Here is a 26,364-nt window from a genome sequence, read left to right as displayed (position 1 = left end):
ACACTTTTGACCAACTTACTTTTTAGGAAAAGATTGAAAACACTGAATCAAATTTATTGATAAATGTTATAGTTATTCATATTTATAGATTAAAACTTTAAAACTGGCTGGTGAGATGGCTCAGGGTGGAAGAGCATTTGCTGCATGTGACAGGTCACCTAGAACAACTTGAAACTGGGAGGAGAAAACTAACTCTTAAATGCCCGCCTCTAACATTCACACTGGTACCTTGGCATGTGCATGCATGCACACATACATACACATGGAGATATAATTAATAATAATAATTATATAAAAGTAAATAATTAACTGAGAAAAATTCTAAATTATTTTAATTTTTACTTAAATGTGATACAGGGCTCACCACATGTAAACATAGATAATACAGATTAATGAAAATAACTATGTCTTGCAAAAAAATTATGATTTTTTTTCTGGCTGTCTCTGATGTCTGGCCTCATGGAATACAAGGAGTTTTTTTATATGATTCTTCACTTAATCTCCTGTATACTCTGTGGTGCTTGGACAGGTTATGTAGTTATAATATGAAGACCTGAAATCAAAAATGCCCCACACCCAAAATATTGGGAGTAGCAACATGATACGTCAAGTATGAGTGTCAACATTATCTTATGTGATGCCAGAGTCACAATCACAATGATGACAGATGAAGTCTACTGTGCCGAATTACCTTCAGTTTCCATTTTCAAGGTGTTTTATTATGTATGTACCATTTCTAACTCTGAATAATTTTAACATCCAAATATTTATATTCCAATGATCTCAGATAAGGGCTTTTCAGCTTCCCCAAGTCCTCCTGCCTGACTGTCCATCTGTGTGTCTGCCTGCCTGTCTCTCATTCTCTTTTTCTGTATATGTTTAATTGTGTGTCAACAATAAAAACAACTGGCAAAGGGGAAGAATAATTTCAATTTCTCTATACTTTTTGATATTTTGAATATTTCAGTTTCCAATGCAGTCTCCCACCAATTCAGAAATCTGCTTTATAAAAGTATACTAGATTGTGCAACCTGAGCCATGTTTATAAACTTCTCAGTCATTGATAATATAATCTATTGGTGCACCTTACTTTACAAATATTTCTTTTTCTTCCCTGGATTATCTGTAACATTATAGGTTGAACATTTGTATAATACACAGAACACTCAAATATAGATATTGTTAATTTTACAAGATCCTAGGTATTTACTAAATGTCATTATAAAAATACTTGACTTCACAAACATTTTGAAAAGTTCACATGAACCTCCAAGAGTTTAAATAATACTTACTACCTCACTGACCCATACTGTGCCCAGAGATTGCTTTTATTCTGGTTTTACCTTGTATCTTACAGAACTCTTCACAAATTTCTGTTTTTAGCCAGTTGTAGGAGAAAGTCTATACAGCACAATTGTTTCCTAGAAATCAATTTTATTGAAAGAACAAACATTTTTTCTTCTTACATTCCATTAATGAGAACAATTTATATGGACAAATCTCACGTGAGAGAGAAGAGAGGAACAAGAAATGCAGTCCCCAGGAAGCGTCATCTAATTCTAAAGCATTCTTACATCACAAACATAGATGTCTTAGGTTGAACACAGATGCTTGACTGCACCATTCCTACTTGTTAAGGCATTTCTAAGGCTAGATGAGCTAAGCAAAGCCATATTATCACAAATGAGAGGCAGTCATAGTTCTGCTATGTTATGAATACATGGAAAGTACCTGGTAATGTCCTCTATTGATTTTTGTACTAATTACCCAATACCAAAGAAAACTTCATTCTTGCATCTTTATAAAAAGCAAGTCCATATAAAATGGTATGTAAAAATGCTTCTAATGATATATTAAGAGAAAAGCACTTTTCCAGTATCTAATATACAATTCATCCCCCCTTAGCAAGCTTGATTTCGATTCTACCACATTCTCCAAGATCCTTGAACTGAAATGACTATGGATGGGCAATTTAGTGTTTTATAGCACAGTAGAACTGTAACCATATTTCAAATGGTAAGCCAAAATTGTGCAAAATGAGTTTCTTGATATAGGAAAGGCATCATAGTTTGGATTTCATTATATCTTTTTTTTAAAAATCACATTCAATACCATATCTTTTTACAGACTTTTTTCCATTTATAAATAGTAACTAAATGTCATTTATCCAGTGCAATTCATTAAGTGCCTGGACTCTTACACCATTCTAAAGCTCTTTGCTGGGCAGAGCTGTTTGTTCATTTTATTTCCCATAATTACACAGCTGGAGATCAAAACTATGGCCTTCCATGCAATAGCAAAAAGTTACCACTGAGCTACAGTCTCTTCTGAATTGAAAACTTGTGAATGTATGCAGAGAGAGAGAGAGAGAGAGAGAGAGAGAGAGAGAGAGAGAGAGAGAGAGAGAGAGAGAGAGAATGTTTTAGAAACTGATGCAAGGAATTAGATATATAAATCATGAAAGAAATAAGGACCCACTAGCACCAGCTACTCTCATCAAGGTAAGGTAAAGAGGGTAGAGCCAAGGTGGTTGGAGCTCACAGCCTAAAAGCCTCTAGAAGAAGCAGGAACACATCTGGTTCTTTCAACAGGACTTACAGAGAACCAGTTTGCAGCTAATAGCACTGGTGCAATGACAGAGAAAGAGAATAGTTTGTGTTTAACCTTCTTTCTCCCAATATTTCTAAATCTTAACCATACTGAGCCTGGGCTAAAGAAGACAAAGCTCCATGTTTCAACCTTCAGCTTTAGCCTTCCATTCTCTGCCATCTAAAAGGGAACCAATGCTGGAAGATGTTCAGGGTTTATACACAGGGATTACAGGCTAAGGAGATAATTCAGCAAGCTCAGGGACGGAAGCCTGTATTGTGAGGACTAATTTTATTTTAAAAAGCCAGGCACTAGTACTTGACACTATAATTCTCGTACTGAAGAGTGAGAGGCAGAGAGATGTATTCCTGAAGCTCCTTGGTCAGGCAGCCTAGCTTAACCAATGACCTCTCGTTTCAGAAAGACAATCTTAAAAAAAAAAAAACTACAGTAGAGAGCAGCTGAGGAAGTCATTTGTTACTGATCTCTGAAATCTAAATGAGGGCACATATACTTACATGCATGTGCCCTCAGTCACATACACATGTAGTTACAAACACATATAACACTCAATGCTGACAGACAATGACAAAAGATGATAGATGATAGTAGATAAATAGATGATAGATAGATAGATAGATAGATAGATAGATAGATAGATAGATAGATAGATAGATAGATGATAGAGAGACAAACAGGCAGATAGATAGACAGATAGGATAGCATAATGGCTATAACACTGTGCTTCAGTGCTGCAAGGTGATTTCCTAGGTATCATTGTATTGATTAATTTCTTCTATCTTTGTTGCTTGTTTTGTTTGTTTTGTCATTACTCTACAATGTGCCAGGACGTAAGGAAGCACTGGCAAGAAATTCCAGGTTTGATTCCAGGAAGATGATGTCTACTGTTCTACCCCAGCATATCATGTCCCCCTGGGGTATCATCCAGAGCTGGCTACATTCTGGGGTCTCTCATCTGTGTATAAATAGAACTTGGACAGATGAAACTTAAACTGTTATTGACAGCTTTTCTGAGCCTTGGGATAATGGCTCATCTTGATCAGGAGACTTCTGTTGTGTCCCTTGTTGTCTTATCTAAATACCGTAAACACACTGTTACACTACTGCGTGATTTGTCTGTCTCACTAGACTTAGACAAATAGTAGAAGGGCAGTCAGAGATTCAGAAGGCTGAAGGGACAGTTAGTGCATCATGACTTTCTGACTCAGGTAACCATAGAGCAAATTTAACTGCAACTAGAGGTGGAAGTCTCCTTGACAGTAATCCATGAAATTCAGATGAAATCTACTCAGCCTGCACAGGTGGTATAGCCTGGCAGTATCAAATGAGCCCAGGTCTTTCCTTTTGAGATTCTAGAAGACCTTGGAAACCATAGACAATCTGGAGGAGATCGGAGGTTCTTGATGTAAGATAATAGATATCTGGATTCTTCCCTATGACCAGCACGCAACCCTTATAAGTGCTAGGCTTATAATTGGTGACCCCTGCCAGTGAAGGGGTCACCTTGATTATATTTCTACAGTGCAGGCTGTGATTTAGTAATCCTGTGGTAGAAGTCCTTCCTAGGGTTCTTTGCATTAAAGTGTGTGTCACCAAAGATCTTTAAAGAATATTATTCCTGCCTAATCCTGGGCTCTATGCATCAGGAAGTTTATTTGAAGCACCAAGATCCCACTAAATGAAGGAAACAATGTAATGGTGTTTAGCGAGAATCCATCAATATTGATGATAGCAAATTTCTTTCACAGAGAATAGTTGACTAATTAAAAAGTTAATGTGTAGATAAATGTCATCAAATTCTAGCCCAAAGGTTCCACCTAAGAGGAAGCTTGCCTCCTGTTACAATTTAAGTTATTATTAGGTCAAAACAAGCACCATTTATTGCATACATTTTATGCCATATTACATGAAAAACTGAACTCAAAGTAAAATAAGTGACATCAATGATGGGATAATGATTCTTTTTTTTTTTCAAAAAACCCCGATATTTGAAGATATATCACATTATTTTCCTGTGTACTCAGTAAAGAGCATTTGGGCTAGACAGGTAGAAAGCAGCTAACTGGGAAGAACATAAACTAAGACTGATAGCAAAGTTTGTTTCTTTCATATGTTCCCTAAACCTTTCAAATTTTAATCATGTATCAAATTAAATTTCCCTTGGGGAAATGTAGAATGTATACATTCAGTTTTAATTGTTTTCTTAGGAGACGTCTTTGATGTCTTTAAAAATGTGTGAGTTCATATATGTTATACTAGAGAGTTCTGTCTTCTCAGCATTTTCCTATCATCTTTATTAAAGTGTTTTACATTCATCAAACAGAAGAGTAAACTATTCATCAAAACCAGCTCATGCATTTTACTGTAAAAATTATTGACTCAAGTACATACCAATATGCTCACCAAGTGGCTGTTTCTCTGATCTCATTGAAACATACTGGAATGAAAGTAAAACATTTTGTATGTCTGCATCTGTTCTTCCGGTTAAAAGGAAATGGCTTGGGTATGTGATTTAGTTGGGCCAGTTTCAGTCAAGACTTGTGTGACTTGTACCTTGTTTTGTTAGGGTCAGTATATCTCCCATGAAAGGGCTGTAAGGGCAATGAACTGAACTGTCTCCCTGCACATGTATCTCAAACCTTGAAACGGTTCCTGATTCCTACTCACTGTAAAATATTCTTAAAGAATTTTGTTTGTCTATGAATGAGTGCATCCTATGGCCCTGTTCCTGTTCAGCACTTAGGAGTGTACACGTAAACCAACAGGACATATTTCATATAGAAAACAAGCACAAAATCAGGTAGCAGGATGCACTTGGGGATGATCATAAGACAGAAAATCATACTTTGGAGACTGATGTCCATTCTCACTGGGACATTCTCCGCGTGCTTCCTTTAAGCTATCTCCAATTCTGTTTTCCTTCTGGATTCATTGCTTTCTATTTCTAGAAAAAGTATCAATTTCAAGCATATATCCTTATGAACTGCTAAATACTAATAAAGGGACAATATAACTATGCTGACTGGAGGAGGAACAGCATTTCCAGAGTTATTTACTGTACTTCGTTTTGTTGACTTTTGGATCAAATGATTATCTGTTAAATTAAGTCCAGGAAAAGGCTCCTTGAGATAGCTATGAGTACATAAATGAAGTCATATCTTTCTAGGTGAGCAAGCACAGATCTCAAGGCATACTAGCATGATTACAGAGTTTATTAAAGAATCAAGGGTAGGTTGATTATCCTTTTTCTGATATAGTTTTAGATTTGTATTTCTAGAATTATGTAATACTTAGATATGTATAGATACTTGTGGTGTGTGAATGTGTGTATCTGTGTGTATGTGTGTATGTGTGTGTGAGAGAGAGAAATAGAGATTTGATTTTAAGCAAATGATACAGGAAATATATTTGCAATTCATATGTACCTAACTTGAATATATAATTTCTATTCATAAATGGATACAATTTTTATGTATATTTATTGGATATTTTATTTATTTACATTTCTAGTGTTATACCCTTTCCAGGTTTCCCGTCAACAAACCCTCTATCCCATCTCCTCCTCCTGTTTTTATGAGGGTATACCCCACACTACCTCACCACCCTAGCATTCCCCTACACTGGGGAATGGAGTCTTCAGAGGACAAAGGGCCTCCACTCCCACTGATGCCCTACAAGGCTGTCTTCTGCTACATATGCAACTGGAGCCTTGGATCCCTGAATATGTACTCTTTGTTGGTGGTTTAGTCCCTTGGAGCTCTGGGGGATCTGCTTGGTTGATATTGTTGTTCTTCCTATGGGGTTGCAAACTCCTTCAGCTCCTATAGTCCTTCCCCTAACAACTCCACTGGGGTTCCCATGCTCAGTCCATTGTCTATGAGCATCTACATCTGTACTAGTCAGGCTCTGGCAGAGCCTCTCAGGAGACAGCTATATCAGGCTCAAGTCAGCAAGCACTTGGCATCAGCAATAGTGTCTGTTTTTTGTTGTCTGTATATGGGATGGATCCCTAGGTGGGTCAGACTCTGGATGGCTTTTCCTTCAGTCTCTGCTCTACTCTTTGTCGTGTATCTCCTTTAGACAGGAGCAATTCTGGGTTAAAATACTGGAGATGGATTTGTGGTCTCATCCCTCAATCAGAAGCTGTGCCTGACCTCTGGATATGGTCTCTACATGTTCTCTCTATGGTTTCCTGGGCATTTCAAGTAATGTCATCCCCACTGGGTCCTGGAAGCCTCTTATTTTCTGGGATTTGGGGATTTTCTGGTGGTTACATCCAGTGCCCCATCCCCCATTACTACATAACTCTGTTTAATTTCCTGGCCCTCTGTATTTCTCCCCTGTCTCCTCCCATATCTGATTTTGCCCCCCTTTCCCACTCCCCCTCCTCATTTCCTCACAAGTCCCTCTCATCCTCTACCTTTTGTGATTATTTTGTCACCCCTTCTAAGTAGGACTGAAGTATTCATACTTTCTGAAACATTCACACTGTGGTCTTTCTTCTTCTTGAGCTTCATATGGCCTGTGAATTGAATCATGGGTATTCTGAGATCTTGCCTAATATCCACTTATCAGTGAGTACATACCATGTCTTCTTTTGTGACTGGTTAACCTCACTCAGGATATTTTCTAGTTCCATCCATTTTCCTAAGAATTTCATAATGTCATTGTTTTTAATAGCTGAGTATTATTCCATTGTGTAAATGTACAACATTTTCTACATCTATCTGGGTTGTTTCCAGCTTCTGACTATGACAAATAAGGCTGCTATACACATAGTGGAGCACGTGTTGGAGCATCTTTTGGATATATGCCCAGGAGTGGTATAGCTGGGTCCTAGGGAGTACTATGTCCAGTGTTCAGAAGAACCTCCAGATTGATTTCCAGAGTGGTTGTATCAGCTTGCAACACCACCAGCAATGGAGGAGTGTTCCTTCTTTCCCACATCCTTGTCAGCATCTGCTGTCACCTGAGTTTTTAATCTTAACCATTCTGACTGGTGTGAGGTGGAGTCTCAGGGCTGTTTTGATTTGCATTTCCCTGATGACTAAGGATGTAGAACAGTTCTTTAGGTGCTTAGTGACCACTAGAGATTCCTCAGTTGAGAATTCTTTGTTTAGCTCTATGTCCCATTTTTAATAGGGTTATTTGGTTCTCTAGAGTCTAACTCTTGAGTTACGTGCATATATTGTATATTAGCCCTCTATTGGATGTAAAGATCTTTCCCCAATCTATTGGCTCCCTTTTTGTCCTATTGACAATGTCCTTTGCCTTACAGAAGCTTTTCAATTTTATGGGGTCCCATTTGCAATTTTTTTTATTTTAGAGCATAAGCTATTGGTATTTTGTTCAGGAAAATTTCCCCTGTGCCCATGTGTTTGAGGCTCTTCCCTACTTTCTCTTTTATTAGATTCAGTGTATCAGGTTTTATGCTGAAGTTGTTTATCAGGTTTAGGAGTTCTCTGGTGTAATTTTTGACATCACTTAAGTATGCTATCATATCATCTGCAAAGTGATATTTTGATTTCTTCCTTTCCACTTTGCATCAGTTTGACCTCCTTTTACTGTTTAATTATTCTGGCTAGACCGTCAAGTACTATGTTGAATAGTTAGGGAGAGAATCCCTAGCCTTGTCTTGTCCTTGACTTTAGTGGGTATTTTTTTTACTATATTAGCCCCCATAGGGATTGCTTCAAGTTTCCATTTAGTTTGATGTTGGCCACTTTTTGCTGTATATTGCTTTTACAATATTTAGGTCTGGGCCATGAAATCCTGATCTTTTATGACTTTTAACATGAAGGGGTGTTGAAGTATTTTGTCTAATACTTTCTCAGTATCTAATGAGATTATCATGTGGGATTTTTTCCTTTGATCTTGTTTATGTAGTGGATGACATTGATGGATTTATGTATATTGAACAGTCCCTGCATCTCTAGGATGAAGCCTACTTGATCGTGGTGAATAGTCAGTTAGATGTTTTCTTGGATTCAGTTTGCGAGAATTTTATTGATCATTTTTGCATTGATTTTCATAAGGGAATTTGGTCTGAAATTCTCTTTATTGAGTCTCTGTGTGGTTTAGGTATCAGCATAACTTTGGTTTCATAGAATGAATTAGGTAAAGTGCTTTTTCTGTTTCTATGTTGTGGAATAGTTTGAAAAGTATTGACATTAAGTCTTCTTTTTAGGTTTGGTAGAATTCTGTACTAAACCCATGTGGTCCTGAGTTATTTTGTTGTTGTTGTTGTTGTTGTTGTCGTTGTTGTTGTTGTTGCAAGACTTTTAATGACTGCTTCTATATTTTTAGGGGTTATGGGACTGTTCCCATCATTTATCTGATCCTGATTTAATATTGGTACCTAATATCTGTCTAGAAAATTATCCATTTCATCCAGACTTTCCAGTTTTGTTGAGTTTAGGCCTTTGTAGTAGAATCTGATGTGTTTTTTTTATTTCCTCAGTTTCTGTTGTTATTGCTCCCTTTTCATTTCTGATTTTGTTATTTTGGATACTGTCTCTGTACCCTCTGGTTACTCTGCCTAAAGGTTTATCTATCTTGTTGATTTTTTGGTTTTGATGATTCTTGGTATAATTCTTTTTGTTTCTACTTGGTTGATTTCAGCCCTGTGTTTGATTATTTTCTGCTGTCTATTCCTCTCTAGTGTATTTGCTTCTTTTTGTTCTAGACCTTTTAGGTGTGCTGTTAAGTTGCTAATGTATGCTCTCTACAGTTTCTTTTTGGAGGCACTCAGAGCTATGAGTTTTCTTCTTAGCACTGCTTTCACTGAATCCCATAAGTTTGGATATGTTTGTGCCTTCATTTGCATTAAATTCTAAAATGTCTTTAATTTCTTTATTTCTTCCCCGATGAAACTATCGAGTAGAGAGTTGTCCAGCTTCCATGTATATGTGGACTTTCTGTAGTTTTTATTATTATTGAAGTCCAGCCTTAGTCCATGCTAATCTTATAGGATGAATGGGATTATTTCTATCTTCTTGTATCTTGTGACTGAATATATAGTCAATTTTGAAGAAGGTATCATTTTTAAAGCTTTGCAGCTGAAATAAGGTTCATTGTGTAAAATTGTATCACTATATCAGAATTTCTGAAATTTGGAATGTTTTGATTTTCGTAGTTTAAGTTTTAGTTTGTATTTAAACTCATGGTCTCTCTCTCTCTTTCTCTCTCTCTCTCTCTCTCTCTCTATATATATATATATATATATATATATATATATATATATATGCCATTAAAGAGAACCAGAACCAATCAAAATACTGAGTTGTGGGGCCTAGTCTCAATTACATTAGCAAAAACACCCCCACACCTTAAGCTCCGGTAACACTGCAGAGGATGGAGTGAACAAATGTAAGTGCCAGAGCATCAGAGAGTTTTCTGTGAGCTACTCAACTGAAGTCTTATGATCAACCAATATGACTGCCTAAACATGATCAGAGCAAGGATCAGCTGTTACCCTCAGCAAAACACATGTGTACCAATTCAACAATAAATCACACATGTCAGCATTCAAACAAATACATTGAGTAATCCTTTTATTACTTGAGATGGATTTGATTCAGCTACCCTGTGGATATCCAAATTCATGATGCTCAAATATTTTAGTTAAAAAGAAATTGCACTTTCAAATTAGTGTTAAGTGATTCATCATACTGGATATGATACAAATGTCAGTAAGTGGCTGGTACACTATAGTTTAGATACTAATGTTAAGATGCTTATCAATATAATGTCAAAAATACTCCATGCATGTTCAGAAAAGATACACATGAAAATAATTTTCGTCTCTGTTTTTCTGAACCTGTAGACTAAAGGCTGAGTGTAACTATAGATTATAAAATGGCTACATTCTTTTTGTCAGCTACTTACAGAAACTCCCATAGAAAAAGTTTGCTTTATCCAATGTGTATTAGCTTACTCTCGCACATATAACAAAAAGTTTCCTTCAGTAAAACCATTTGTACCAGAGTGGGCAATGATTTCCACATTTCTGTGTTTATTATCCCATTTTAATTTTATTTTTTCTTATAACATATCGTCCCTTCTTCTTAAGCATTTACAACAAACTTCCGGAAATCATTTTGATCATTCCTTCCTATCTGAAAGAACAGTATGATCTTCCACCTTTTGATGGTTCCTCTTCACTCCACATGTAAGGACCATCGAGCATTGAGACATAGTTCTCACCTCAGTCCTGTCTTTACTGGATTCTCTAAGGGATCTTGTCCTTTCATGAATGTTCACACTGCACTGATGTACAAACTCAAATCATGTCTATTGTTAAAATTTATACGAATTCTACAGGGTGTAGACAAAATTTTACTTGACTGTATATCTCTGCATATCTAATGGATCACTCAAACCCACAACATAAGACAACTAGTTCCACACACAAACTCATTCTGTTTCTTCAGTTTATCCTTGACTTTTCTATTACAAAACATTTAAGTATCTAATTCTAGATGTTTAGACTATAATGCCAGAAGTCAATTTTGGTCAATTTCTTACTATGTACTGTGTTCAATACAGTAATGAATCTGTTTGAAATTAATCTCATAGAATATTAACACTACAACCAGACAGACATTTAATTAATATTGACTTAAGTACTTTTAATTACCTTTTGACCTACTCAGTTAAATTCAACTGGATCTTCAACTTAAGGATATTATTAAGCTGATTTTCTCAGTCTAACCCTTGCCATATAATATATACATATATGTATATATTATACACACACACACACACACACACACACACACACACACACACCATGGAGACAGTTTCTAAAAATAAATTTTTTCAAAGCATCCTTATCTTGTCCAGTGTTTTATTAAACATGGAATCACACTAGGGATAAGAAGTAAATCAGTGGTACGTTGGCTGCCTAGCAGACACAATGTCCCAGGTTCTATTCTAGCATTTATTCCCTTTCCCAAATAAAGGGAAATCCAAATTATATTTTTAGAATCCTAAGAGAAATCGGGAGATTTTGTGTTTTTGTATTAGGATAATCCAGCTGTGAGGACCTGTGTCTGTTGAACATTTTTTTTTTTTTGCAAAAATCTGTCATACAGATGTTTAAAGGAATGTATTCAAAAAGTTTATTCTTAGCTTCTTGTAAATCTGAATAAGAATTAGAAACATAATGAAAAATATATTTGCCAGTACTTTAGATGTATGCCATTTTTACATGTATATTAAAAATAGCTTGAGAAAGTTAGGGGAAAAATTATCTGACTATAAACTATATTTTATATTATTTCACCAAATATGAAATTTTTATCTACTCAATTGAAGAATTCTGCTTACATTTTCCAAATGTATGTTTTCCTAAAGACAGCTGCTCAGCATCAAGTATACTAAGATTCCTTCCTTTTGAAGCAATTAATCAATTAGGACAACCAACAATGATTTAAGTAATCCTGGGGATAGGGACTCTAAGGAATTGCAAAGACTGGCATTTCCTCTGGAAAGGGCAGATCTTTTAAGCTTGTGGACAGTTTCAGAAAAAAAGAAATGTTGATCAAACATACAAATGTCATATATGAGCAATTGTACATTAGGCTCAAAATATTGGTACATTATCTAATACTGGTTTTTGGGGCACATTGTTTTGTTTTGTTTCTCTCTTTAATGCATCCTGGGAAATGTAGCCTGAAACTCTCCTAATAATGGTTACACAATGATTAAAATGACATTAAATATCCTCAATAGTGTGGAAACAAACTCAATTTTCTCCACTGTCAATACCTTGAGTAATCAACTGTACTCTGTGTGAAGAGACCCTTTATATGGGACCAATACATTGATTATGCAAACGACAGAAGTTCATTATTTTTTCTAAATGTGTAATTGTTTTTCATTTTTCTTCTTGTTCAGTCTTCATGTATCTTCTTCATACTTAGTACTTCCTAGATTTTTACAGAAAATAATCCTAAATTTGTTTCCTTTGCACTTCAGATAGATGTTAAATAGACAGACAGACAGACAGATAGATGATAGATAGATAGATAGATAGATAGATAGATAGATAGATAGATAGATAGATAGGCAGACAAACAGATAGATCATGTCACTTGTGACTCTGTGACTCTAGAAAAACTTGAACTTCTGCAATATTCATTCAGAAAGTGAAGGACTTACCATGAAGAGGTCTAAAGCTGGGAAATGTTATAGCTCTTATAAAATGTATCTACATTACATTGGTAGGATTTTTAAATTTATTTAAAAGAAAATTGAAATGCAACTATTCTTTCTATTCTTAGTAAACATAGTGTTAGTTGCAGACTTAGAGAGTTTATCCATCTGGGACTAGAAGATTGCAGGTTCCCACTCCATTCTCACGATTTCATAAAGAATTAATAGTTTTCTTATACAACACACATCTTTATTTCTATTTATTAATATCCTCCTTCCTTTGTTTACAAATCAATGCTTCTAGCTTTGCATGTCTTGAGAGACAACTTAAAGAGAAAAATGTTGTCCAGCAGCACTCATTATTTGTTACTTGGCAATATTGAACCCAGCTATCTTTTCTCCCCTCTTTCATCACTGAGAATAAAGAAACCAGGAAGCAAAAAAAAAAAAGACAAGAAGAATTGAATTCATTATAGAACGCACTATGACGCCAAAGTTAACATACTGTATAAATGCATTAAAAACTAAATAATGGGTGGAGGCTTTGAGTGTGAAAACTGCTTAGTGTATTAATTGTATTCATAAAATCAGAAGGCAGAAACTCAAGTACATTCATTCTGCAGACTCCTGATAAACCTGGCTTCGCCGGTGCTCCCCTAGGAAGCTCACACTTCCTCAGAGGGCCTGGATGGCTGCAGATATGGTCGGCGGGAATGTCAGAGCACACCAGAGTGTGTGATATTGGCACTTTTCTCAGGACTAATTGAGTGTACGGCTTTCACTTTCACCAGTGATTAAAATAAAAAGTTTGAAGACCTGTAGCTAGAGATTACCCTTCAGCACTCAGAAGAAAAAATGTCCCCATGGTATGAATGAAGCCACATTGTTACAGATTGACTAGTTTTTATACAAGGAAGAGATGACAATTCGTCAAATACCCCAGATTACTTAACTGTTACATAGTACACCTGTAAGTGTGAAAACCCTGGAGTCCTGCAATTGTCGTCAGCCTCATTCCTGTAGCAGGTTATATGTACAAATGAAAAAAAGAGAAAGAAAAACTCAAACTCATTATATCCCATAAATGACTGTTAATTGCTAAGTTGCCCCCCTTATTTTACTCTTTAAAGCTTTACTTCTAATTGCAATGGGCTGCACATACATTTATTTTTTCATTATTAAAACATAAACCTTGGGGGATGTTACACTACAAGCATTTCGCTGAAACATAAAAGAGCTTAAATCTTTCATAATTTAAGGCAATGTTCAACCATCAAAGAGTTAAATATGTTTATTTTCTTTGTATTACTTTGGTACTAATACCAGCATTCAGTAAACATTGCTCCCTGGTTACTTATACTGTACACAGCTACGAATACAAAATTTCCACTGCATTTTCTATGTAAATTTTAAGTACAGGACAAAGCAGAGTAAAATTTCATCTCCATATGGAAAGAATGCAAAAGAGTTACTTATTCGAATGTTCTTTGCCAAACAATCTGGATGGCCACAATGGGGAACTGGTTATTCTGTTCTTTATTATTTCTTGAGTTGTGCTTTTGTTTAATTCTTCCTAGTTCATCAAATCATCAATTGTCTCTGTTGGATTTGTACAAAGACAGTGGCATTCTGCCCTCCAAAGTTAATTTCACATCTGCCAATCACAATTAGTTTTTCATGTGATTTAATTTCAACCTCACATTTGGATGACAGTTTATAATGAGCAAAGTCATCTTCCTAAGGTTGTTGCAGACTGAGTGCACACTAGGAAAATGAGTGGGTCATGTTGCTGGATATGATTGTAGAATAAATCTGGGAGCTATTTAATGATCTCAAGGTCCACACAGGAAACACTGGAAAAGATTATTATCACAGAGTCTAGGAATCTTGGTGTTTTTGAATTTGAAAAGAATACAATAGCTTTCTGTTTATCTCAAATGTTTTTCAATTTAAGTATAGAATTCCCCCTCGCACATACACAACAATGAAGGAGTTCAGGTACATACATATAGCTATGTACCAGGTTTTCCAAGTGAGCTCTAAGGGCCCAACAAGCTGTCTCATCAGGTAAAGGCACATTCTTCACATGCCAGGGAACCTAATTTCAAACTCTAGAATGCATACTAAATGAAGGAGAAATAGATTCCATGCGTGCCTATGAACAAGAGCACATTCATTGCAAGCCTCAGAACCCAGCATGAATGGAATTGGCTCTCTTTGTACCTGTAGTGTTGGTCTGTAGATCAAACTCATATCCCATGTATGCAGAACAATTGCTCTTATCTACTGAACTATCTCCCCAAACCGCAAAGCAGGGAATTTTCAGTGCAAATATATCCTTACAAATGTAGCCACATATTATCTCCTATCTCTGCAAACAGTAAACTTATAAAAACTTAGGTTTTAATTTGTTCCTATGAGCAAACCTATCATTCTGTATAATCTTTATAAAGCAGATTTGGGGGCAAATAGGGTTTGCAAGCCAAAATTATTGGGAAGGTTTTCTTTTCATTTTGAAATAGGTGATCTCAGAAATGTAATGACTGTAATTTTTTTCATACTATGTTTACAAATGTTTCTTTGTGAGTGAATGACACTTTCATCACTTAATAGACAATTGATGGTTGTCTCAGGAAGGACACCAAAAGAAATAGTAGAGGTTTGAAAGAAAAAAAAAACTTCTCAAAGTCTAAACAATAAGTAGTAGGTTTGAAGTCAAAGTGTTTGATCTATAAGAGAAAGTAAAGGTTTAATAATGGCAGATTTGAAAGAACAGGTCAAACAATCCAAGGCCATTTCCAGAGAGACAGAAGAGCTAGGAGGAGGAGTATTGAGATTAGAACTGTTATTTCTTTGTTCAATTTTACTGTTTTGAGAAAGGGTCTCAAGAAGTACAGCACGACCTTCAGTTTCCTTTGCAACTGAAGCTGGCCATGAATCCATAATCTATTGCCTCTACTTCCAAATATGCAGACTACAGGCATGCATTTGGATGCTTATATAGGTCATGGTTTTGAATGAACACAGCAGCCTGCAGAAGCAACTGCTTCAGTGTTCTGAGGCATTATATTGAGCTATATTACACAGAATGGAGACTCAGGAGAGTGAAGGCTACACCTAGAGACCATTCTACCTTTCCTTTCTGGCAGCTCTTGCTGTCTTTATTCCTCTTAAGAAGAATATTACAGCAATATTGGACACATGGGACACATTGGAGCAATTTTCAAGAAAATGTTCTTAAGGCCACAAGACTTTGCAAAGGAGATCACAAGCTTGATGCTCCCCTGAAGACCCCACAGTCTGAAGGCCTTCCTGTTTTGCTGCATGCAGCACAAAAGACAAGGGATCCTCCCAAACAAATGCAGCAGCTGGGAACTCCAAGGACTCAGTGTATTCAGGACCCATCATCCCTTGCCCCAAATTCTGCGCCCCTTTTGGCATGTGCCTTCCACAAGGGCAGATCACCATTTTGTTTGCTCCTCTGAAGACCCAACAATCTGAAGGCTTCCCAGGAGTTTTGCTGCATGTAGGGCAACACAACCCACAGGCTGAAGGCCTCAAGGAGAACAGCTACACACAGGGCAATAGCTTGACAGCTCTTCTGAAGACCCAATAGTCTGAAGGTCTCCCAAGAGATCTACTACACATAAGGCCACAGATCATCAGCTTGTCTGCTCCTCTGAAGACCCCAAAGTTTGAAGGTCATCCAGGAGATCTGCTTCATGCAGGGTAAGAGATCAGCAGCTTCTATGCTCTCCTGAAGACTCCGTAGTCTGAAGGCTTCCTAGGAAGTCTGCTACAGATGGGGACACAGGTTTGCAAGGAGAACCTGAAACAACTCAGGGACACAGGAGACAAGCTCCACACAGTAAACACTGGAGATATTCAGATGTTGAGGGACAAAAACAAGACCATAAGCTACAGAAGCCAACTTTGGCATCATCAGAACCCAGTTCTCCCACAGCAAGCCATAGATATACCAACACATCTGAAAATCAGGAAGCTGACCCAAAATCCTATCTCAAGAAGATAATAGCATCTGTTAGGAAGATATAAATAACCCACTGAAAGAAATACAGGAAAGCACAGGTAAACAGAATCCATTAAAAAGAAAACAAATAAATTCCTTAAACAAACAAATAAAAAAAAACAGGAAAACACAATTGAACAGGTGAAGGAATTGAGCAAAGCAGTCCAAGACCTAAAAGTCGAAATAGAATTATTAAAGAAATCATGAATGGAGGCAACCATGGAAATAGAAAACCTATGAAAGAGGTCAGGAACTACAAATGTAACATCATCAACAAAAATACAAGAGATAGAGGAAAGAATCTCTGGTGTATAAGATACCTTAGAAGATGTTGACACAATGGTCAAAGAAAATTCAAAACATAAAAAACTTCTAACCTAAAACATCTAGGAAATCCAGGACACAATTAAAAAACCAAACTCTAAGAATAATAGGGATAGAAGAGAGCTGAAAGGAACCAAAAATGCCTTCAACAAAAACATAGAAGAAAACTTCCCCAAAACACCAAATGCACAGAACAAAAACAGAATATTAAAAGTTATAAGGGAAAAAGGCAGACCTATCAGAATTACACCAGACTTCTCAACAGAGACCCTAAAAGCCAAAAACACCTGAACAGAGATCATGTAGACCCTAAGGGAACACAAATGCCAGCACAGGCTACTATAACTGGCAAAAATATCAATCATCATAGACAGAGAAATGAAGATATTCAAGGACAAAACCAAATTTAAACAATATATATATATATATACACCAACCCAGCCCCACAGAGGATTTTGGAATGAAAATTCCAGTACAGAGAGGGTACCTACACACACACACACACACACACACACACACACACACACACACACACACACACACATACACACAAAAGATAATAATCATCTTACAACAAAGAAAAAAGGAGAGAATCATATGCACAACAACAAACATAACAGGAACTAACAATCATTTTTCTTTAATATCTCTCATATCAATTTTATTGGAGTCAATTCCACAATAGAAAGATATAAACTAACAGGCTAGATAAGCAAAGAAGAGCCAGCATTTTGCTGAGTACAGGAAACATATTTCAATAACAAAGACAGACACTACCTCAGAATAAAAAGCTGGCAAAAAGTCTTCCAAGCAAATGGTCCCAAGAAACCAGCTGAAGTTGCAATCCTAATATTAAATAAAATAGAGTGTCAACTGAAGTTATCAAGCGAGATAGGGAAAGGCACTTCATATTCATCAAAGAAAAAAAATCACCAAGAGAAAGTCTCAATTCTGAATATCTATTCCCCAAATACAAGGGCAATTTTATAAAAGAAACTTTACTAAAGCTCAAAACACGCATTGTAGCTTAAACAATAATAGTCAGAGACTTCAACACCCCACTCTCACTAATGGACATGTCATTGAAAGAGAAACTAAACAGAGACACACTGAAACTAATAGAGGTCATGAATGAGATGGATTTAAGAGACCTCTGCACAACATTTTACCCTAAAACAAAAGAATATACCTTCTTCTCAGAACCTCATGTTACCTTCTCCAAAATTGACCATATAATCAGTCACAAAATAGTCTTCAACAGATACAATTACCATGTACAAAACTTGACTTCAGTAACAATAAAAACAAGAGAAAAACCCACATACCCATGGAAACTGAACAACTCTCTACTCAATGATAACTTTGCCAGGGAAGAAATAAAAAAGAAATTAAAGACTTCCTTGAATTCAATGATAATGAAGACACAACATATGCAAACTTATGGGAAACAATAAAAGCAGTGCTAAGAGGAAAATTCATAGCATAAAGTACCCTTCTGAAAAGTGGAGAGATCCTACACTAGCAAGACAAGGATGCCACTATGCCCCTATCTATTCAGTAGCACACCTGAGAGTTCTAGAACAAAAAGAAACAAACACCGCCCAGAGGAATGGAAGGCAGGAAACAGTCAAACTCAGGGATGAAATTAACCAAATAAAAATAAAGGAAACATTATAAAGACTTAACAAAAACAAAAACTGTTGTGTTGAAAAAAATTAACAAAATAGATAATCCTCTGGCCAAACTAACTAAAAGGCCCAGAGATAGTATCCAAATCAGTAAAGTCACAAAGGAAAAGGAAGACATAACAGAAACTGAGGAAATTCAAAAACTCATCACAACCTAGTACAAAAGCCTATACTCAACAAAACTGAAAAATCTAGATGAAATGGATGATTTTCTAGACAGATAACAAGAATTAAATCAAGAGTAGTTAAACTATCTAAATATCCAATATCCCCTGAGGAAATAGAAGAAGTCATTAACCCCCAACCCCAACCCAAAAACAAAAAACAAAAAACACAACAAAACAAAAAATCCAAAACAAACAAACAAACAAAAACAAAACAAAACAAAACAAAAATGCCCAGGGCCAGATGACTTTAGTGTAGACTTCTACCAGACCTTCAAAGAAGAGCTAATACCAACACTCCTCAAACTATTCCATAAAATTGAAACAGAAGGAACATTACACAATTTATTCTATGAAGTCACAGTTACTCTGATACCTAAACCACACAAGGGCCCAACAAAAAAAGAGAACTTCAGATCAATTTCACTTATGAATATCGATAGAAAATATTCAATAAAATTCTAGCACTCCTAATCCAAGAATACATCAAAATCATCATTATCACGGTCAAGTAGGCTTTATCCCAGGAATGCAAGGTTTGTTTAAAATACTAAAATCCATTAATACAATCGGCTATAAAAACAAACTCAAAGAAAAAAAATCTCAGGATCATCTGCTTCGATGCTGAAAAAGCATTTGATAAAATAAAACTTCCCTTCATGTTAAAGGTGTTAGAGAGATCAGAAATTCAAGGCCCATACCAAAACATAATCAAAGCAAACAAACAGCCAATAGCAAATTGAATGGAGAGATACTTAAAGCAATCCTACTAAAATCAGGGAAAAGACAAGGATGCCATTATCCCCCTATCTATTCAATATAGTACTTGAAATTCTTGCTAGAGCAATAAGACAACAAAGGGAAATCAAAATGATACAAATTGGCAAAGAAGTCAAGGTATCACTATTTGCCAATGATGTGCTAGTATAAAAAAGCGAATCCAAAAGTTCTACCAGAGAACTTCTACTGCTGATAAGAAGTTAAGGACTTCAGCAAAGGAGTCAGATATATAGCTATCCTTTATACAAATGATAAATGGGCTGAGAAAGAAAATAGGGAAACGATACACTTTACAATACTTAAAAATAATAAAACACCTTGGGGTAACTCTAACCAAAGAAGTGAAAGACATGTATGACAAGAATTTCACGACTCCTGAGAAAGAAATCAAAGACTTCAGAAGATGGAGTTTTCTTCCATGCTCATGGATCGGGATAGTAAAAATGGCCGTCCTACCAAAAGCAATCTACAGATTCAATGCAATCCACATAAAAACTCCAACACAATTCTTCAAAGACATGAAAGGAAAAAATCTCAATTTCATATGGAAAAAAAAACCAGGATAGTGAAAATAATCCTTAACAAGAGAAGAATTTATGGGGAATCACCATCCCTGACCTCAAGCTATGCTATACAGCTACTGTGACAAAAACTGCATGATATTGGTACAGAGACAGACAGGTGGATCAATGGAATAGAACTGAAGATACAAAAATAAAACCACACACTTTATGTACATCTGATCTTTGAGAAGCCAAAATATACAATGGACAAAAGAAAGCATCTTCCATAAATGGTGCTGGTCTAACTAGCAGCCTGTATGTAGAAAAATGAAAATAGATCCATATTGGTCGCCTTGCACAAAGCTCAAGTCTAAGTGGATCAAGGACCTTGACATAAAAATAGATACACTGAATCTAATAGAAGAAAAAGTGGAAAAGAGCTTCTAACTGGTCAGCATGGGGGTAAGGAGGGGAGGGACGTCCTGTTTAAAGAGAACTCCAGTGGCTCAGGCTCTAAGATAAAGAATTGATAAATGGGACCTCATGAAACTGAAAAGCTTCTGTAAGGCAAAGGATGTAGTTAATAGTACAAATCGCCAACTTAGAGATAGGGAAAGACTTCACTAACCTCAAAAAAGTGCCAAAAAAATTAAACAACCCAATCAAAAAAATGGAGTATAGAACTAGGGCTACATTCCTGTCTCATTTTATGGTTTCTATATTTAGACAATTTGTCCACGATAGTCTTGAGCTCATTATAAACCTAGGCAAGACTTGATACTGTCTTTTGCTGTATGTCTCTCTCGTAGCTGTGATTATAGGCATGTATAGTCATGTCTTACTTAAAGGTAAGTATTAGTTCTTGAAGAAACATTAATCTAAGTAGAATGTCTGTAATGTATGCAAAAAGATAAGGAGAAATGTATGCCATAAGGTTATGGAAAACAAATTTGATATAAGCATTGATTTTATTGACCATTTTTATGTACAAATGTAATCTCTTTAAATGAATAAAGCATTCATTAACGAAAAAGAAAATTGCAATTGTTCCAGTATTTCCTTTTTCTGTCTACCATTCATTTCTGTTTTTAACCTTCAGTATGGCAGGTTTTATCTCCTTTTTTCCTGTTACAAAAGAGAACAGTTTTATTCCCCAAAGATTGAATTGGATGTATTATTACCTGGCTGTTTCACATGGCAACATTTAATAATAAATTACATATGTATCATAGAAACAACTATACAAGTCCTTAAAACATGACAGCTTCACAGAAGTAGCTTCCAGATACTTTTAAAACACACATAAAACATTGGATATAATTACATATTTTTGCCCAGGTATTACTAGCTAAATTTATAAAGTTGAATGAACATAACAGCTATGTGTCTACATCCTTAGTCTCACAGGCTTTCTGTCAAGTGTATAAATTAAGACCCTTTTCTGCTTTCTCTATAAGTTTATTGTTTTATTCATATAAAACATGACCACCATTAACCAATGTTTCTCCTCAAAGAAGGCATGAATAGGAATCTCCAAGCAGACATTTGAGAATGTGTGACAAAACACAACTGCAATGGGGGTAGGTTATAATTGTTCACATCTAAAATTTTCATTTTCGCAAAATTTGAGCAGACCAATATGTTTTTTCTAGTGTATTACTACAAAACATTATCTTCTCATCCTGGCAGATTAAATGAATATATGAATAGCCATAGTGCATGTGGTCTTTGGTCTGTTATGTACTTTGATCCTAAAACTTACTATAGATTAAATGATATATCTTTCATCTTTTTTTGCAATAAATCAACTTAGTTGATGGATAGGATGAGTTTTCACTTCTATTTGAAATCTGATAAGAGAATAATAATTTCATACTACACATTATAAAATAAGAAAACTACACATCAAAACTTCTCGAAGCCACAAACACAATGGTCTACATCACATTTAATGTTCAAATGCACCTTCAAATAAAGTTACCAGATACAATGAATTGAAAATCTGTTTCCTTTTGGTTTCCAAACAAGATATCTATTTAAATGATAACTCAAGGAAAACAACATAAGTTGATGATATTTCATTTAAGCACTATTACGTTGTAAATAATGTAGTGGACCCTACAAGCGGTTTCAACAGAGTCTTTTCTGATTTTCATGAACCTGTACATTTCAATCACGAGCACTCCCTTCTCCCACCATACTCCTCACAACACGTATAAATGGGAGCTACTTGCAACAACTAAAGAATTAAGTGTTATAATTACACCTTTCTCAAATTTCACAATTTGAAAAGAAAACCCATAACAGATAACTATAGAATTTAGCATATTATGGGTTTATTTTTACAGTGTTGCTTGGAAGGAGATGATTAAATTTTCATGTGTTCTGAAGTCTTGGTATACAAGGAAAAAAGTGAAGAAAGTACTAACTGCTTCATTGATAAATGGATAATTATTAAACACCTGCAGTGTAAGACCTCTTAGTCCTTTGGATCTCCACTCTCTTGGGCTATAGGGTTCTAGGATGTGCCCTAACAAAGGTTTAATGCTCTTGTTCAAAATCAGGAGATCGTAATTCCCATTTTGTCCCTGAAGACGTACATGGGCATTTTTGGAACTTATAGAGAACACATGTATGCTCAATTTCTTTCTGAACTCAACTCTCTTTGTCTAGGTTCTTATTTTAAACAAATTCTAATTTGCTGAATCATTTCATTCTGTCAATACTCCTGACACTTGACTTATATTTTAAGGCAATTATTTTAAATGGAGAATACCATTAAACATCATGCTAGTGTGGGATTTCTTTGAAGAAGGTGAATTACAGAACAGCAGAGTCGTATAAATGGGGGAATAATCCAGGCTCCTGGGAAGGCTTCATCTCTTTTCAGCTAGAGCAGGCAGAACAAGTTTTCTCCATAGGTCATGGCCCCTACCAAATACACTGCCTGCTGCCACAGTATGCAGAGTGACTGTCTGTACAAACCACAGAATAGTCATTCAGCAGACTGTCTGAGGAACTGATCATGGGAAGATCTCTATAGGTTCTCCCCTCATCTCTTCCTTCAACACTCTTATTTTCTCTCCATCTTCGGCCATTGAAACAAAATAAGTCAAATTGATATCTACTTGATATAAAGCCACAGCACAGATTAAACAATAATTGAACACCATTAAGAATATTGAGTGTTTCCTTGAAATCCTACATATAAATTACAGAGCTCCCCTCCACACCCCCATCTAAAAAGCCTGACCAGATGTATAGATCTGGGGAAGTGTTGTCTAAAGACTTTGTCTTCTGAGTCCTTAGTTTATGTCATTATCGGGCAGAGATTTACTAATGCGATAGTAATAGCAAAAAAATGCACATTTTTCTGTGTTCCATCATTAGCAATAAGAAAAATAATTTGGAAATTCTCTCCAGAGTGAAGATTTACTTAAAATTACTTTATTTGATCTATTTGCTGTTAACTGTACTCCAATAGTTTCTCAAACTACATTATTTCAATAGTCAATAAATTCATGTTAGATTACAGTGGTGCTTCTCACACACATTATAGATATCACAATAAAAACAGCAAGAGTTTTATATCTTCTAAACTATGTCAGAAAAATGTATTTATTTCTATTCATTTCTGTCATAAGTTATTTCTTTCTGATAATAGCTTATGGATTTCTAAATTATTGTACTATGATTTGAGTTCAACCAGGAAAAATATTGTTGAATACAAGAAAATGAAGTGATTTTTAAAATCTTAAAGGTATTTCTATTAAAAATATACCATTAGGCATTAAAAATCTCTCATGGTCTTCTAGATGAGTAGTATTGTAATTTAAATTTCACATTAATTTTGCAAAAAAGTACAAATCACATCTTTTTAATGCTTTGATTATTGAAACACAGAGGCAAAAATGAGAATACCCTTCATTTTACCTTCATCCAGAGCATCCGGAAAACAAATGCCAGGTGAAACATGGTCTTATTTAAGAAGAGATTCATTAACACAGGAATGCTGACTCAGGAAGTCAGATGGTAAATTACCTTTGAGAGATCTCCAGCCTCCAAATAGAAGCAGATAACAAACACATTCCAGGTCACCCAGAGGACTAGCCAGACAGCATACTGTAGAAAAGCAAGGGAAAAAAGCAGAATTATTGGAATTAGCTAAGGCAGAGGTAAATAGATCTTGAATTTCTGAACATTCAAATAGTAAAATTAGTCAAAAAACTAGATATTGTTTCCCTCTAAAGAACAGGCTTAGATACACATTTCTCAATCTCTTAGTTTCTTATAAGGTTTTAGGGTCTCAGAGCTCATAAAATACTGAAGGATAATTTTTAGGTTAAGAGAGAAGAAAAAACATCCCCCATTTTACACAATGGGTTTTTGGTTTACGAGCATGAGGACTAGTAGATGCTTTGGTAAGTACTCTAAATATGTAAAAAAGAAAAATGATTTTATTTAGTGAACACACCATAATATTGGCAAACTTTTTTCAAGTTATTAAGGTTATTCCCAATGTAAACCTGTGTCCAGAGAGAAAATACCTTGTGTACTGAATAGATGCATCACCTGTCCGTTTAAAAAGGCCTATAAGAAAGGGTAGAATAGAAGGTGGGACATCCACAAGGCAGAAAGAATTCTGGGAGAGAGCTCGAGTAGAAGATTCAACAGAAAGATATGACAAGAAGGTACCTGAGCGTAGATAACCAGCCCCTTGGAGAAGTTGGGTTAAAATAAATGGGATATTTTAGGTATGATTTAATAAGAGAAAAGCCTAGCAACATGGCCAAGGGATTTGTAATTATAGTTTGAGTCTCATCATATTTCTAGGAGCATGGGACAGGGAAAAGAACCAGATATAGCTTTTAAATGTCTCCCATGTAGTCAGCACATTCTTTCTCTCTTTGTTTCTTTTCCTTCCTTTCACTTTGTTCATCTTATTATGTTATCCTCTCATAATCCCTTTGACATAGTGGTAGCCATCTCACAATTTTGCCTAACTTCATTCTCCTGTTTACTTGGTTTATATTCTACAATGGTGATGTATTTTCCTACCAATTCTGATCGTCTCATCAAACAAATTATTTTAGACACCTGTAAGTCTATATCCAAGAATAACACTGCAAATACAAAGGACAAAAATTAAAAAAAAATTACTCATGAACCCCTATCAAATGAAGGAGATGGTTGTTGCAGGATATTTGATCACACTCTGAAGCCTGAGATTATGCTGTTCGTTGGAAAACCCTGTTTCTAGTTGTGGCATGGCTCACCATAGCACACACCTCAATTCAGGTGCTTTCCGTTTATTATAAACAGGATTAAATAAAGTCAACTAGATTGAGAGGCAGAGCAAACAACCAGTTGGCAGGGAGCAAACATAGGGGAAAAAACAGAGTAAAGTCAGAAGGACACAGAGAGAGATGCACAGGAAGTAAAAAGGAGGAACACTGAGTTTGAGGAGTTTTGGAGATGGTGTGGAGAAGGAGAGCTACTTTGGGGACATGAGCTGAGAAGGAAGGACATCTGGGTGCTTTCTTTGCCTCTCTGAGCTAGCTGGCTTTCATCAGAGCGTCTGGCTCCCCAGTCTTTATTAGTAAAATCAAATGATTGGATTTTTCTTAAGGACAACCGATCGTTTTAAAATGATGATTATCAGGAATGAATCACTAAAGTTTATGCAATAGGATTACAAAGAAGGAAGATGCAAATAATACATAGTTTACCTTGAGAAACAAAATATATAATATTAAAAAAGGGGTAAAGCTTCTTTAAGAAGTGAATCAAACTGACATTCAAATTTAATAAGTCAAAATGTGGCAATTGACTGGAAGGGTGGTATCAAGAAGTAAACACCAGGTGTGGACTTTGCTTTGACAATTGAAATCACAGGATATTATATCTCTAGTTAATTAAACACCATGACTCTTATCCCTTTTCTTTAAAGTGGATAATTTTTATTTACATTTCAAATGTTATTCCATTTCCTGGTTTCCAGGACATAAGCCCCCTATCCTATGCCCCTCCCCTTCTTCTATAATGGTGTTCCCGTCCCCAACCACCACCCCTTCCCGCTCCCCGGACATTCCCCTACACTGGGGGGT

General features: G+C 35.8%; 1 protein-coding gene across 3 annotated transcripts in view; it reads right to left on the bottom strand.

Annotated features, from left to right (window-relative positions):
* Nkain2 (sodium/potassium transporting ATPase interacting 2) overlaps positions 1-26,364 on the bottom strand; it is a 1,205,517-nt gene that overhangs the window by 577,935 nt on the left and 601,218 nt on the right. For all 3 annotated transcript variants that reach the window (NR_197310.1, NM_001432842.1, NM_001432843.1), the window contains 1 exon segment: positions 24,299-24,379. Coding sequence is in view for 2 of the 3 variants with exons in the window: in NM_001432842.1 (NP_001419771.1) it covers positions 24,299-24,379 (81 nt within the window). In the remaining variant the exon portion in view is untranslated.

Source organism: Rattus norvegicus, chromosome 1 (genome assembly GCF_021556685.1).
Source record: "Rattus norvegicus strain SHRSP/BbbUtx chromosome 1, alternate assembly SHRSP_T2T, whole genome shotgun sequence".
Classification (NCBI taxonomy): domain Eukaryota; kingdom Metazoa; phylum Chordata; class Mammalia; order Rodentia; family Muridae; genus Rattus; species Rattus norvegicus.
This window is presented reverse-complemented; position numbering and strand designations above follow the sequence as displayed.